Here is a 15637-nt window from a genome sequence, read left to right on the forward strand (position 1 = left end):
CAGGTCGGGATTTTTACCATTGTTATATTTTAGTTCGTTTCTGTGTGTGTTGCATTTTAATGTTGCGTTTCTGTTGTGTCGTAGTTCTCTTGTTTGTGGCCTGAATTTGTTTTTTCTCGGTCGATTTATGAATTTCGAACAGCGGTACTACTATTGTCTTTATTTAATAGGTCCGTTATGGAAACTCATTAACCCTTTTATACGACTTCGATGATTGCCATCACAAATTGGTTGCAATGTCTCCGTTTTTATTCAAATCACCAGAGACATATCAACTCTAAATTCAAAATGTCTATTGTGATACATGACTATATAATCATGTTTGCTATATTATAAGAGCTTTTTGCAATGATAACGAGTTTAATTTATACGTTTGGCAGACATCGAATGGCGAGACAGAACAGTTATAGGACATAAGAGGTCGAGATATGATCTGCTAACATTATTGTGTGTTTAGTCCTGCTTAACACAAAAGCGGCATTTTTGTCAGATTTTATTATCCCATTTTATTAGATCACAGTTCGAATATTCAAAGTCTTCAAATAATAATCTTCTAAAGATAAAGAAATATAATCCTAAAACATAAAAAAAGCATATTTTATAATAGGTAGGTTTTGTTTTTGGCGTAGAGTTCACACTTATCGTGGTTCCGTTCCGGAAGGAACTCCAAGTATTATGTCGTGTCCAAGGTGTGTCAAGATCTACAATTATAGATTAATAACATAACTAATAACACAATCTACAAACACATTTTAAAGTTTATTCTTGTATAGAATGCAAAAAATTATTGTAAATGTGGTTGTCAATAGTAAAAAATAAAATATGGAGCGCGAAAGTTAGGTCATTATTGATACCAATGTTAAAATTGAAGCGTGTTTTTAAACAAATCCCAATGAATTAGTTATTACTGTCCATGTAAAAGCTACATAAACATTAATAACAAGTGTAAGCTTTTGACGAAAACAACCTCTCCAGTAGGATTATTAGGAAAACAATTAAAATAGGCATACCATCACAAAATGATTGACCATTGCATTATGTCTGTATCTCAACTCGTAATATACATACTTTCGCAGTCTTCGAATTTAGATATAAGAAAAATAGTATGGTGAATTCGGTTCTGTCAAAAGGAAACGACAATTATGTTCTTTGACAGCTCACATCAAACATCTTTATGGTATGAAAAAGGGAAATGAATAATATATCAACAACAACATGTCGCATTTAAATAGAATTCTATCATATTTTTCTTATGTGCAAAAGTTTGACGGTTTGACCTGTTTTTTTTCTTAAACGGAATAGATAAGAGAATCCTTACGAATGGAAATAACGCTCTTGTGTAAACAACGAATCTGATATCAACAATTTACCATAAAAATAGTATTCATCATATCGCAAGTTTACTAAAAGAATTAACCAGTAAGATTGATTTTCATCAGATAAACAGTGTTGTGTCAACTCGCCAAGAGCTGAAAATTTGCATGTTTTTTTAAAAATTTCATATTACTATGGCAATTATGTTGACAATGAATTTTAAAAAGAATAACATTTATACCTTTATACCTTTTAGTTTCTAAAATAAATCGAAATCACGATTTCAAACACGGATTTTTGTTTCAAACGGTTTGATAAAAGCGCCACATTGTTGATTCTTAAATAATAGAAACGCACGTCTGTCGTTACGTACCAAATTATAAGCCTAGTATCTTGGATTAGATTATATGCAACCATTATATCTATGTCGGATGTATGCCCCTGCTGGTGGGCGTTTCGTTCTGAGCGTGTCACAATCCTCTATTCACCATGCACTCTTGAGTTGAGATGTGCCTGTCCCAAAGCCTGGAGTTTGCAGTTAAGTTATTGTCCTATGTTCGTGTCTGTTATATTTGTTTTTTTGTAAATTGTTTTATAATAAGTAAGTTAGTTTTCTCAATTGAATTGTTATATATTTTTCATGTCTTGGCCTTTTATATCTTCGGATTTCACGATGTTGGGGACTGCTCACATACACTTTATGCAATTTAACTTGATTGATAGTTGTCTCATTAGCAGTCATAACACATATTATTTTGTTTTATAAAAACCATTCCTATATATATATATTTATCTTTTGTGTATTTTTTGATGAATTTTTCAAAATACTAAGGTTTTTTACACCAAGACATAAATCGCCTTAAGCAGCAAACTCAAATGCTCCTCACCTTTGTATATAATCAAGCCTTCAAATGGGTTTTATTCGGGCTCCGCTGATGAATCTCAGATAGCTGAAACGTCCTTCTGATAATGTCTGACGTACTTTCTAATAAGTTCGGTATCTTTGACAAGCTTTCTTTTGCGCAACACCATATCTTAGTTTTGTCATGCATAATCTCCCCCTGTTTTTCAGATATTCAATCAGAGGATTTAAAATTAAATCAGAGATTTCCTTTGATTGAATGAAATACGTATTAGCTGATTATTATATAACATAAATGTTAAATATCATACATACATTGATTATAAAATTATCAAATTCCACTCTGCTGACTATGCCGTCTCCTGCAAAGAAAAGTTTATTTTGGAACGACTCTAAATTTTTCTTAGAAAAATTGTCAGGGGTCACACTGCAGTATACTTTCTTTGTTTTATAATAACAGTTACTCAGGTAAGATTAGTTTATCTGTAAAGGTAATTGTTTGTCAGAAATCCCCGAACATTGCAGCATATTACACATCGCCGGCTTTGAAATGTTGAGACTTAAGTGTTCTTTATTAAGATAATCCCGACGTTAAAAAATATTTATTTCCTCTAAATTCAATTTTATGGCGTATTTTAAAGCAGGTAAAAAATAAAATATTAGACAATGTACATATTCAATAAAGGACAATCTCCAACATTGTAGACAAGGATATTATGCATTACACAAATCTATGTTGTGTTTGATCTTGAATTGCTGATACCTACGTCTGTTAAACTTCTCTCTATCTTCTTTGGTTTTTGCCCAAAACACAAATAAGGGTAAACTATTAACATTTAAAGACAATCACTCATTTAAAGAGGGACAGTCAGCCTACATACTATATTGGCAACATTTGAGTTGTTAGTAGATCTGCTATGCTGATTATTTAAAAAGATTTGAAGTGTCTATCTATCTGTCATAATTGTTATCGTATAAAAAAATATATTGAAAAACATACCCTGTTCTAAAACAAAATATTAAAAAAAACATACTCCGTTCTATACACCCTCCGTAAAGGTCTATTAAGTTCTAGACCGTATGAAATAAGTGCAGTTCTAGACCCGGGTTCTATACTGTATCTTACACTGTTGAATAAGCGATCCTGTTCTAGACAAATACTTTGTTTAAACAAGACCCTGTTCTCACCAGAAGGACATGAAAAGACGACCATGTTCTTACCATCAGGGCATGAAACAGGCCCAGCAAGCACAACAACGTTGAATCAACATTGAATAAACGTCAGATTGAAACATTGAATCAATGTTGAAAAGTAGTGATGGATTGAAAATTGATATGACGTGGAAAACATAACGTTGATTCAACGTCAACTTCTGGCATTTATATAAAATTTAGTCCTGGTATCATGATGAGTTTTTTTACAACCACTGGGTCGATGCTGGTGTAGATTTATTTCCCCGAGGGTATCACAAGCCCAGTAGTCAGCACTTTTTTTGCGCTGACATGAATTATCATTGATATTGTTATGAATATTAATTAACTGTTGACAAAATTTTGAAGTTTTTGAAATTACTAAGGCTTTTCTACCTCAGGCATAGATTACCTTAGCTGTATTTGGCAACACTTTTAGTAATTTTGGATCTCAATGCTTTTCAACTTCATACTTTATTTGGCTTTAAAAAAACAAACTTTTTCGAGCGTCACTGATGAGTCTTTCGAGACGAAACGCGCGTCTGACGTATATATAAATTTAGTCCTGGTATCTATGATTTTGGTCGATGCAAGTTGAAAACAAGTCGAATGTTGATTGACATGGGTTGTTGCATGTTCAAATTAGGTTGAATATTGGTGGTACTGTGTTCAGTGTATGTTGGAATCAGGTATAATATTGATTGAACTGTGGTAAGTGTATATTAAAACACTGTTCTAACAAGCAGGGTATGAAAACGTGAAGAAAGTAACCCTCCCGGGGCCCAAACACCTAAAATTTTGTCTTTTAAATGGCAATAAGTTTAATAAGGATTCGTTTAACTGTTTCGACTATGCAAAAGTATTGGTAAAAATTGTTTTGCCGATCGTTTTAGAATTTTAAAGTTTCTCCCTATTAATTCTAGTTTTTAAGGTTAGAGAGGCAAAAGGAAAAAAAAGATAAAATTCATCATTTAAGGGCAATAACCTCTGTTTGAAGAAGTCTACAGTTTGGAAGTGTTACCAAATTTGTAGAGCTCATCACTCTGATAATTTTTCACACTTTCATATTTTCTCTTTGTGTTACTATTTCAAAATAATAGACAAAACATTTGATCCCTATGTTTTGTATTAAGCCATGTCGTTTTTAGCTCACCTGGCCCGAAGGGCCTAGTGAGCTTTTCTCATCACTTGGCGTCCGTCGTCCGTCGTCGTCCGTCGTCGTCCGTCGTCGTTAACTTTTACAAAAATCTTCTCCTCTGAAACTACTGGGCCAAATCAAACCAAACTTGGCCACAATCATCATTGGGGTATCTAGTTTAAAAAATGTGTGGGTTGACCCGGTCAACCAACCAAGATTGCCGCCACGGCTAAAAATAGAACATAGGGGTAAAATGCAGTTTTTGGCTTATAACTCAAAAACCAAAGCATTTAGAGCAAATCTGACATGGGGTAAAAATGTTTATCAGGTCAAGATCTATCTGCCCTGAAATTTTCAGATGAATCGGTCAATCGGTTTTGGGTTGCTGCCCCTGAATTGGTAATTTTGAAGAAATTTTGCTGTTTTTGGTTATTATCTTGAATATTATTATAGTTAGAGATAAACTGTAAACAGCAATAATGTTCAGCAAAGTAAGATCTACAAATAAGTCAACATGACCAAAATGGTCAGTTGACCCGTTTAGGAGTTATTGCCCTTTATAGTCAATTTTTAACCATTTTTCGTTAATTAAAGTAATCTTTTACTAAAATCTTCTCCTCTGAAACTACTTGGCCAAATTAATCCAAACTTGGCCACAATCATCTTTGGGGTATCTAGTTTAAAAAATGTGTGGCGTGACCTGGTCAACAAACCAAGATGGCCGTTACGGCCAAAAATAGAACAAAGGGGTAAAATGCAGTTTTTGGCTTATAACTCAAAAACCAAAGCATTTTGAGGAAATCTGACATGGGATAAAAATGTTTATCAGGTCAAGATCTATCTGCCCTAAAATTTTCAGATGAATCGGTCAATCGGTTGTTGGGTTGCTGCCCCTGAATTGGTAATTTTGAGGAAATTTTGCTGTTTTTGGTTATTATCTTGAATATTATTATAGATAGAGATAAACTGTAAACAGCAGTAATGTTCAGCAAAGTAAGATCTACAAATAAGTCAACATGACGAAAATGGTCAGTTGACCCGTTTAGGAGTGATTGCCCTTTATAGTCAATTTTTAACCATTTTTCGTGAATTAAAGTAATCTTTTACAAAAATCTTCTCCTCTGAAACTACTTGGCCAAATTAATCCAAACTTGGCCACAATCATCTTTGGGGTATCTAGTTTAAAAAATGTGTGGCTTGACCTGGTCAACCAACCAAGATGGCCGCCACCGCTAAAAATAGAACATAGGGGTAAAATGCAGTTTTTGGCTTATAACTCAAAAACCAAAGCATTTTGAGGAAATCTGACATGGGATAAACATGTTTATCAGGTCAAGAACTATCTGCCCTGAAATTTTCAGATGAATCGGTCAATCGGTTGTTGGGTTGCTGCCCCTGAATTGGTAATTTTGAGGAAATTTTGCTGTTTTTGGTTATTATCTTGAATATTACTATAGATAGAGATAAATTGTAAACAGCAATAATGTTCAGCAAAGTAAGATCTACAAATAAGTCAACATGACGAAAATGGTCAGTTGACCCGTTTAGGAGTGATTGCCCTTTATAGTCAATCTTTAACCATGTTTCATAAATCTAAGTAATCTTTTACAAAATCTCCACTGAAACTACTAGGCCACAATCATCTTTGGGGTATCTAGTTTGAAAAATGTGTCCGATGACCTGGTCATTCAACCAAGATGGCCGCCACGGCTAAAAATAGAACATAGGGGTAAAATGCAGTTTTTTGCTTATAACTATGAAACCAAAGCATCTAGAGCAAATCTGACAAGAAGTTAAATTGTTAATCAAGTCAATATCTATCTGCCCTGAATTTTTCAGATGAATTGGACAACTGGTTGTTGGGTTGCTGCCCTCCAATTGGTAATTTTTAAAGAAATTTTGCCGTTTTTGGTTATCTTGAATACTATTATAGATAGCGATAAACTGTAAACAGCAATAATGTTCAGCAAAGTAAGATCTACAAATAAGTCAACATGACCTAAATGGTCAATTGACCCCTTAAGGAGTTATTGCCCTTTATAGTCAATTTTTAACAATTTTCATTAATTTGGTAAATTTATTTAAATTTTTACCAAATATAGTTCTCTGTTACTAATGGGCAAAGTTCATGATAGATATAATTGTAAGAAGCAAAATCGTTCAGTAAAGTAAGAACTTCAAACACATCACCATCACCAAAATACAATTTTGTCATGAATCCATTTGTGTCCTTTGTTTAATATGCACATAGACCAAGGTGAGCGACACAGGCTCTTTAGAGCCTCTAGTTTTTTGTTGGTTGTGACAAAGTTTGTTTGAAATTGGCCAAGAAGTTTTAGAGGTGATTGTTTTGTAAAAGTAAACGACGGATGACGACGGGCGACGCCGGACGCCAAGTATATATTAAGGGGCACTTGGCCCTTTGGGCCAGATGGGATTAAAGTTAAAGAACATATGCAACAAAAACAATCTTAAAACGTAAACACGTGCCGACAAAATATATCAAGCAATTGTTACCTTTCTTTTCTCTTCAAATATATCTGGGTAGAGTAAAACCTGCATCCTGATATTAGTCAATAATGACATTCCGCATAGTTTTAAGTTATACAACCTGTGAATGCATGCAAGCCTTATTTGTAAAATTGTTTTTGGATTTGTTATGGCATATTTATAGTGATGCAGTTAATTGATGAAACAGTGCGACAAAAGCGACAACAGACCACGGAAGACTAGTGATAAAAAAAGCCCATTTAGCTTTTCAACCAGATGAGCTTAAATAGAAACCTTGCCTGAATTATCCATATGGTGATAAGTTGCCGACCATTCCTGATGAGACATTGAACAATCTGAATTGCTGTCGAGATGATTGAAAATATCATAACTAATACTTTTTGGTTCTCCTGTAAACTTTGAATACTCTGCACAGGTGTATACTCCGTCATCTGTAACGAACAAACAGGTTAGGTAGTGTACCAAAACACATAGTTTTGTCTGATATGAGGGAAGCATGGTTTATATGGAATTTATTTCACATTATATAATTTATGAGATTTTATCATTAACTTATTTTGAAATCGTGGTAACATAAAATGTTTATTATATGGCAGTGAAATTTGGGCATTATCCACCAGTTATTCAAGGTGATCATAATATATTTTTGAAACGAATATTGGAATACTGTTAATAACATGGTATATTGTGAACAGGGTAGAATACCTACGAGTGTAAATTAAGAAATAATTCATGGGAGCTTGAATATATCGTGATTTTACGACGGGTTGGCTCTTTGTGACAAATATTTTATCCTGAGCGATAGCGAGGGGTTAAATATGGTATAAAGGAACAGCCTGTGGTAGAATCACGATATATTCAAGCCTCCATGAATTATTTCGATTGTAATAGAACACATACGGCAATTATTTTGGATCGAAGCGTTCTAGGAAAGGCAAGTATTTGCCGTTCCCATAAATAAACACACTATTAAATTGGCATAATAGAACGAGGCAAACTGAATTAGTGACACCCCTAAACTATTTATAATAACATATTAAGATAGTTTTAGTTGAATTTGAATAATAATGTACTTGTATATCTTAAATATATATAAAAAAAATATGGCTTATAACACATTTGTTGTGATGTTTTCGGTCCCACAAGAGTGTTAAAATGCGTATATTCTTACTTAAATGTTCTATGACGTCGGGAAGCTAATTCATAAAAAAGCATTTGATGTGGGAGTACGATCGGAAAAGCCCAAACAATATATTCATATTTTTCCACGGGTTTGTACTCAAAGCGTTTGAAGGACGTCATTATTGAATAAAGAATACAGAATGGTCAAGTATTGGATAAAATTATTACGTACGGATAATTGCATATTGAAAAAAATGTTATGATTAAATCTTAAAGTAGCTGTTATGAAAAAAAACAACCAAATGATAAGTAGAACTGGTGCTGTAGGATTTAAGATAATTTGAGTAAATATGGCTTCAACTTAACTTCTTTGAGTGAAAAGGTAGATAATGAAGAAAACAATTAAAAGGAATGTTTGATTAATTTGTGTGCGGGGCAAATGTTTTCTTTGAAGTCTTAAATAAATGTCAACTACTAGTATATAGATATACAGACAAACTAATCTTATATTTGTATAAAATACTTAATTTATGCACATAATTTGAATATAGAGACAAGCCGATCTTATAATATTGACAGGAAAGATAGACGATGTAATTTTTGTAATACAAGTGCCATTGTAGGTGAAAATCATGTTTGTTGGAATGTTATATGTATGCTGACATTGATGAAATATATATCAAACAATATTAATTGAAACACCCCTCTTCTTTTAAATTGATAGAATTGTTATCTGCACAAAATATTAAGGAAAAAAACAATCTTGGTAAATACTTTAAATTAGCTGAGAAACTACGCTGCTAAATTTTTAACGATTTTATGAATGTCATACCATGCGTTATTCTTAATATTGTATTTTGTAGAAGACTAATTCAATGTATTTAAATGTAATTACGTTTTATTATTTTATATCGGTTTAGCATTCTTGATATTAAATAAATCAACATCAATTTAGATTAACACACTTATTTACAATCTTATACTGCAGACATGATCATAAAGGATTTGACGGTGTTAAATAGGATTCCTGGCTCTGGGAAAAAGTTGAGAAAATTTGGATTACTATCTGTTTACTTCCGATTAATTTCATTTTAAAGATATCATTAACAGTTATTTATCTTACTCACGATTGCCATCGTCTTCTTTCATTACCCTTTCATACTCGGTTAACTCTAATAAACCATCATGATTTACGTCAAGTGTTTTAAAATTTTCATCAACAAACCACCATAGCTGTTGTCTCGACAGTTTACTGCAAAAGAAAATATTCTAGTAATATTTCAGAGTTCAACCACAAGCCATTATTTATGTGCCTGTCCAAAGTCAGGAGCCTTCAGTTAAGTAGTTGTCGTTTGTTGCTGTGTAACATATCTAATTTTTATTCATTATTTTGTACATAAATTATGCTATTAGGTTTACATTTAACATTTCGTATCTCTTTAAGCTGACTATGCGACGTGGATTTTCGTCTTTTGTGAAGCGTTGTCTCATTTGCAATGATACCATATCGTCTTATTTTTATAACATGGGTTTGATTTATTTTAGTTAACTAGTTAAATTTGAAAATATAATTTTCCCCATTACTACTCAACCGATACGAAATTATGTAGTTTAGATACGTATTTCACACTTATCTGCATGCATTAAATAATAAACTAGAGACTCTAAAGAGCCTGTGTCGCTCACCTTGGTCTATGTGAATATTCAACAAAGGACACGGATGGATTCATGACAAAAGTGTGTTTGGTGATGGTGATGTGTGTGTAGATCTTACTTTATTGAACATTCTTGCTGCGTACAATTATCCCTGTCTATAATGAATGGCCCAGTAGTTTCAGCGGGAAATGTTAGTAAAAATTTACAAATTTTATAAAAATTGTTAAAAATTGACTATAAAGGGCAAAAACTCCTTAGGAGGTCAATTGACCATTTTGGTCATGTTGACTTATTTTTAGGTCTTACTTTGCTGTAAATTATTGCTGTTTACAGTTTATCTCTATCTATAATAATATTCAATATTATAACCAAAAAAACGGCAACATTTCCTTAAAGTTACCAATTCGGGGACAGCACTCTAAACAACCAATTGTCCAATTCATCTGAAAACTTCAGAGCAGATAGATTTTGACCTGATGAACATCATCAACCCCAATCAGATTTGCTCTAAATGCTTTCGTTTTTGAGTTATAAGTCAAAAACATCATTTTACCCTTTTGTTCTATTTTTTAGCCATGCCGGCCATCTCTGTTTTTTAGACAAGATACCCCAATGATGATTGTGTTCAAGTTTGATTTTATTTGGCCCAGTAGTTTCAGAGGAGAAGATTTTTGTAAAAGATAACTAAGATTTACGAAAAATGGTTAAAAATAGACTATAAAGGGCAATAACTCCTAAAGGGGTCAACTGACCATTTTGGTCCTGTTGCCTTTTTTGTAAATCTGACTTTGCTGAACATGTTTGCAGTTTAAAGTTTATCTCTATCTATAATAATATTCACGATAATAACCAAAAACAGCAAAATTTCCTTAAAATTACCAATTCAGGGGCAGCACCCACCAACAAGCCAGTTGTCAAATTCATCTGAAAATTTCAGGACAGATAGAACTTGACCTAATTAACAAATTTGCCCCATGTCAGAATGCTCTAAATGCTTTGGTTTTTGAGTTATAAGCCAAAAAATGCATTTTACCCTTTTGTTATATTTTTAACCATGGTGGCCATCTCTGTAGGTTGGCCGGGTCATCTGACACAATTTTTAAACTAGATACCCCTATGATGATTTTGGCTAAGTTTGGTTAAATTTGGCCCAGTAGTGTCAGAAGAGAAGATTTTTCTATAAGTTTACAGACGACGGACGACGGACACCAAGAGATGAGAAAAGCTCACTTGGCCCTTTGGACCAGGTGAGCTAAAACGGAACTATCTGCATTTAAACTATTTAATTTGAGTGACACAAATGCTGTTCTTTTTAGGGGAGGACGGGTAAATTAAGTGTTTACGTCATAAACATGTCGAAATTAAAGTATTTGAACAGCTTTATGCAAACGAAATTTTTCACACATTAACTCATTTGTAAAATAAATTTTTAGCAAACTGTCTTTTTCGGTAAAGATATCAAACATATTTGAAAGGGAAAATTATTTCAAAATAGAGGGTTTCTTTTGACAATTGAATAAAATGTAAGTCTCGACCTCTATTCCAACATACACAAAGCGATGGCCGACAGACATATCTGATGATGGTTAAGCAGATTTATGATACACTTGATTTTCATTTAAAAAAAGGAATTGGAGAGGGTCTTAGGGTGGGCTGATGATATCTTCTTATTTCCAACAGTGTATATAATGTTCGATTTTTGAATTATAAATAGATATAGTCAGAACTTACCATTCGATAGACCAAAAGGTTAATAACAGGGTAAGGTAAATTATATTCATGATTCTACAAAATAATACACATTTTAATAAAGACAAATATAATTAAAAGTCATATATATAAGGATATCGCTAATCTTATTCAAAATAACAACTTTTTTAAAAGACTGTATTTAATTAATAGTTAATAAACAGGAATATGTCCCAAGTACACGAATGGCCCATCTGCACTATTAGTTTCTATGTTCAGTGGACCGTGAAAATAAGATAAATCTGTAATTTGGCATTAAAATTGGACTTCAACTTCCATAAAAACTACTTTGGAAAAAATCTTTTACCTAGACCAAAAACCTTAACCTGAACCGAGACAGACGAACGGACGAAGAAACGGCCGGACGAACGGACGCACAGACCAGAAAACATAATGCCCATACATGGAGCATAAAAAACAGGACTAATGATTTAGATAAAATATGTAGGGTATGTGGCCCTGTTTGCCAGATTGTAAGTCAGTGAAATTTTAACGGAAAATGATTTTCTTTAGATTTGTCATCTATTTATCATGGGAACCTTTTTCCAAAACAGTATGAAAAAAAACCCATGGATTTTATATGATTTTCAAATATGGCTTTTGAAACAATACATCGTAAAATTATGAAAAGAAAATTAAAGATAGAGGCAAAATCATTAAGGTCAATACATGGAGCATGTGGAGAGAATTCCAAATATCTGACAGAAATTTAAAAACAAGATTAGCGATCATCCTTTATGACGAACGGTCTGTGCAAAATTGTTTATATGCTAAATATATAGACAATAATAGTGTATTGACTTGACTAAAATAAGGATGAGGCTTAGAAACGTGGAAATGCGAGGCTCTACCGAGCTTTTTCTCCGTTTCAGACAGAAACTTTTTATCGTTTATATACTAAGTCAATACATCATGATTGTCTTTATACTGTGATCTAGAAAAAAAAATCCCAATTGTTGTTTAGTGTGTTCTTGTTACTTATTTGATTTAATTATCGGAAACCCGCCTTTAAAAAGGCCTCCACAATGAAATTTACATAACCTTTTGAAATAAATCGATTTTAACGACTTTTTTTAATAATGGACTCGTATATAAGCACTAAGCATAAAACAATAATTAATAGGTTTTAAACAGAAAATATTAACAAGTGAAATATGTTATTTCCATATAGTGTAGTAGAAATACAAACTAAGGGAAATTATATAAACTGAAATGTCTAAACACTAAAAATCTAAAACAAGTAAAGATATAAATGATATAATAGAAGCTGTATACTGATTGATTGTGTTCGTTCAAAGTTCATTTGCATTTATGTTTTGCATATTGTTGACGGAACACAATGAGCAATTAACATATGATTGGAATGAATGACAGACAATTGAAACATACATTGGAAACGAAGATTTATTAGACAACAAAACAAAGTCTTTTTCTCTTTTTTTTATACGAGGTAACAAATTTAGCTGTAGGAAAAAAACAAATTAGCTTTTGTGATTTCTTCTAGTATATCTGGCGTCTAAGTATGTCTTGTGTCTGTTTAGTTAACGCATCAATGTAAATATAACGGAATTTGATGAGACTGTCATAAAAGTGAGAGGAATAGCGCTATAAAACCATGCATGTACCAAGGCAGGAATATGACAGTTCTTGTCCATTTGTTTTTGATGTGTTTTGTTATTCGATTTTGCCATGTGATTATGGACTTTCCGAATAGATTTTCCTCTGAAGTTCAGTATTTGTGTGATTTTTTACTTTTTGACAGATTATTCAATTCTGTTTTGTGAATACTTTTTAATTCGCATTCAAGTAAGATGAATTTAATTTATCACTGTCCGTCAGTCAGCAAATATTCCTCTTTTTGGATATGGAAATCTTTTTAGGATACAACCATGTGTTCCCTTGTTATAATTATTTCATTACGAATATTGTAATCTGTACTTGAAATTTCTTTACGTTTGTATCATTCAAGATATAAAAAGTATACAATTACAAATGTATATTCTCGAACTATATTTTACTTTATTTGTATGTATGTTTTTTACGATCAAAACATATAGCAAATGCGAAAAGAAAAAGGTACTATGCTTTCGAATGAAATAAAGTATAGCCATATGTTAAGCGGATGTACAGTATAAGTGAGTTTGTATAGAAGACGTCAAAAGCATATTGAGTACAACATGATTGGTAAATACATTAAGTATAAATATGTCTATTGTTAGTTTAAATCATATCTAAAAAGACACATGGCATTTAACTGTTTTTATGAAGGTGATCATGTATTATCTCTCGAGTCAAGATTTCCTCCTATTTTCAAAATAAACAAAAAGTAGCAACCATGTTTATTTACGAAAAATGAGTAATTTCTAAATTTCTAAAAGCTTTAAAGTGACTTGTTTTGGAATAAAGGGAAAAGCTTTTGATGTTATAAAGAATATAAAAACCATCTTTCAAACACTTTTTAATTTTATTGTCAAAATTGAAGATTGAAAAATAATTTATTTTGGCCAAACAATTGAAAAATCGAAATCTTCCAAACAGCAGCAATTCTTCATCTTAAAGATTTTGAAAAAAAATAAAAATAAACCATGATTTAACATTATTTATTGTTATCGAATAAAATACGAAAGCAAATACTGCGGAGTTTATCAAAGCTTTTGGAGAAGTTTAAAATTGTACTATTGAAAATGCTGTAAGGACAAAAAAAAGTATAGACAGAATAGAAAGAAAAAAGTTCAAATGTGTTTGTATTTGTATTTTGAGATAGAGAAAATACAATTTTCTGTTAATGATTATTTTTCTTAAGTAAGTGTAAAGAAATAAAAATAAATCGTCGTGTCGATAAACAACTGTTAAAAATGCGGTTCTTCCATACATTAAAAATAAATGATAATTTAAATATGTTTACATGGCATTTTTTTTTATAAGGAATACACAAACCCTATATTAATGAGCATTGCAATTTCTAAAGGTTCTATGTCGGCAATCAGACTAAAATAAGTTTGAAATAAATACACACAGTAGACACATCAAAAAGACATGTTTTTTTCTGATAGGAAATGAAAAAAAATAGATGCTGCATAAACATGATAAAAGTCAATTATATTGCAAAAAGAAAGTAACAAAGGATAATTTTGTTCATACAATAATATCAGTTTCATACCTCTACCATGGACTGTGTTCACCTTATGATGATCTGGTTGTCAGAAATTGTGCATATGCATTAAGATATATATTATGTCATACTATCACAAATTGGCCTCGCTTTCCAAATTTTTATCTAGAATCAACTATATCATTTTACAAATCATTCAATTCCATTTGAGTAAAATTGTGCTTTAGTCAGTTGAAAACAAACTTCTTAACTTTTTTATATACTAAAAACTGAACAAAGATACTAAGCTTTTACATATCAAATGAAGTACGCAATATTCACTAGATATATAAAAGAGATTGAAGCAAACAATGTTGAATACATCGTTAAAGCCCCTCAAAAACGCTATCCGATTGACTTCATACAACCTCCAAAATATTTAGAACGGTCCTACATTGTGGATAATTCATTTACTCATATGTTCGCTAGATGGAAATGTAAAAATCAACATATCGTATGATACTTTAGTGGAGATGAAAAATATCCTCAAATGCAACCATTAAGGTTTATGACCTCTTCTGTAGCCATTTTTGTACGAATTTTTCAAACATCAATTGTGTGAAAACTACAGATAAAATGAATAATAGAGACAGGCCATGTTGCACATATACTAGGGGGAAACATGAAGGAAAGCATTATAATTTACTGTTTCATTGCATTTAAAAGATAAAGAGTACTTTGTGACAAATAAACCAAGATTTTTTTATAGAAATTCCACAGCCTTTAATACAGAGATTTTTGTAATGAAATTTGAAACATAGATTACTCACCTGCTTTTCTATGATGTGCTAGTGATTTATTTTTTACACAAAGTTCTAACCAACCTGTAAATCCTGTAAATATGATAGTACAAAGATAAAGGCTGTGGATTTTCTATAAAATTTCCATATGTTTAGCATTGAATCAACAGAAGGGTACATAATCCTCAAGAAATTGAAACTAC

At 31.9% G+C, this 15637-nt stretch overlaps 1 protein-coding gene across 1 annotated transcript; it reads right to left on the bottom strand.

The window, feature by feature from the left end:
* Nucleotides 1–412: 412 nt before the first annotated feature.
* LOC134719507 (uncharacterized) lies at nucleotides 413–14768 on the bottom strand. Its single transcript, XM_063582501.1, has 6 exons — nucleotides 14704–14768; nucleotides 11526–11579; nucleotides 9266–9390; nucleotides 7295–7447; nucleotides 2492–2538; nucleotides 413–701 (listed from the first exon to the last, which is right to left on the bottom strand). Exons 2-6 carry the CDS (start codon nucleotides 11573–11575, stop codon nucleotides 639–641), a joined length of 438 nt encoding a protein of 145 aa, XP_063438571.1. The 5' UTR covers nucleotides 11576–11579; nucleotides 14704–14768; the 3' UTR covers nucleotides 413–638.
* Between the last annotated feature and the right edge of the window lie 869 nt (nucleotides 14769–15637).

This window comes from Mytilus trossulus, chromosome 5, assembly GCF_036588685.1.
Source record: "Mytilus trossulus isolate FHL-02 chromosome 5, PNRI_Mtr1.1.1.hap1, whole genome shotgun sequence".
Lineage (NCBI taxonomy): Eukaryota > Metazoa > Mollusca > Bivalvia > Mytilida > Mytilidae > Mytilus > Mytilus trossulus.

Bases quoted from the DNA above. Each gene is read 5' to 3' on its own strand.
- LOC134719507 (XM_063582501.1), bottom strand. From the start codon at position 11,575: ATGAATATAATTTACCTTACCCTGTTATTAACCTTTTGGTCTATCGAA. The intron at 9,391-11,525 runs GTAAGTTCTGAC...TTTCTTTTGCAG, and splicing joins ACCTTTTGGTCTATCGAATG to TAAACTGTCGAGACAACAGC. The intron at 7,448-9,265 runs GTGAGTAAGATA...TGTTCGTTACAG, and splicing joins GAAAGAAGACGATGGCAATC to ATGACGGAGTATACACCTGT.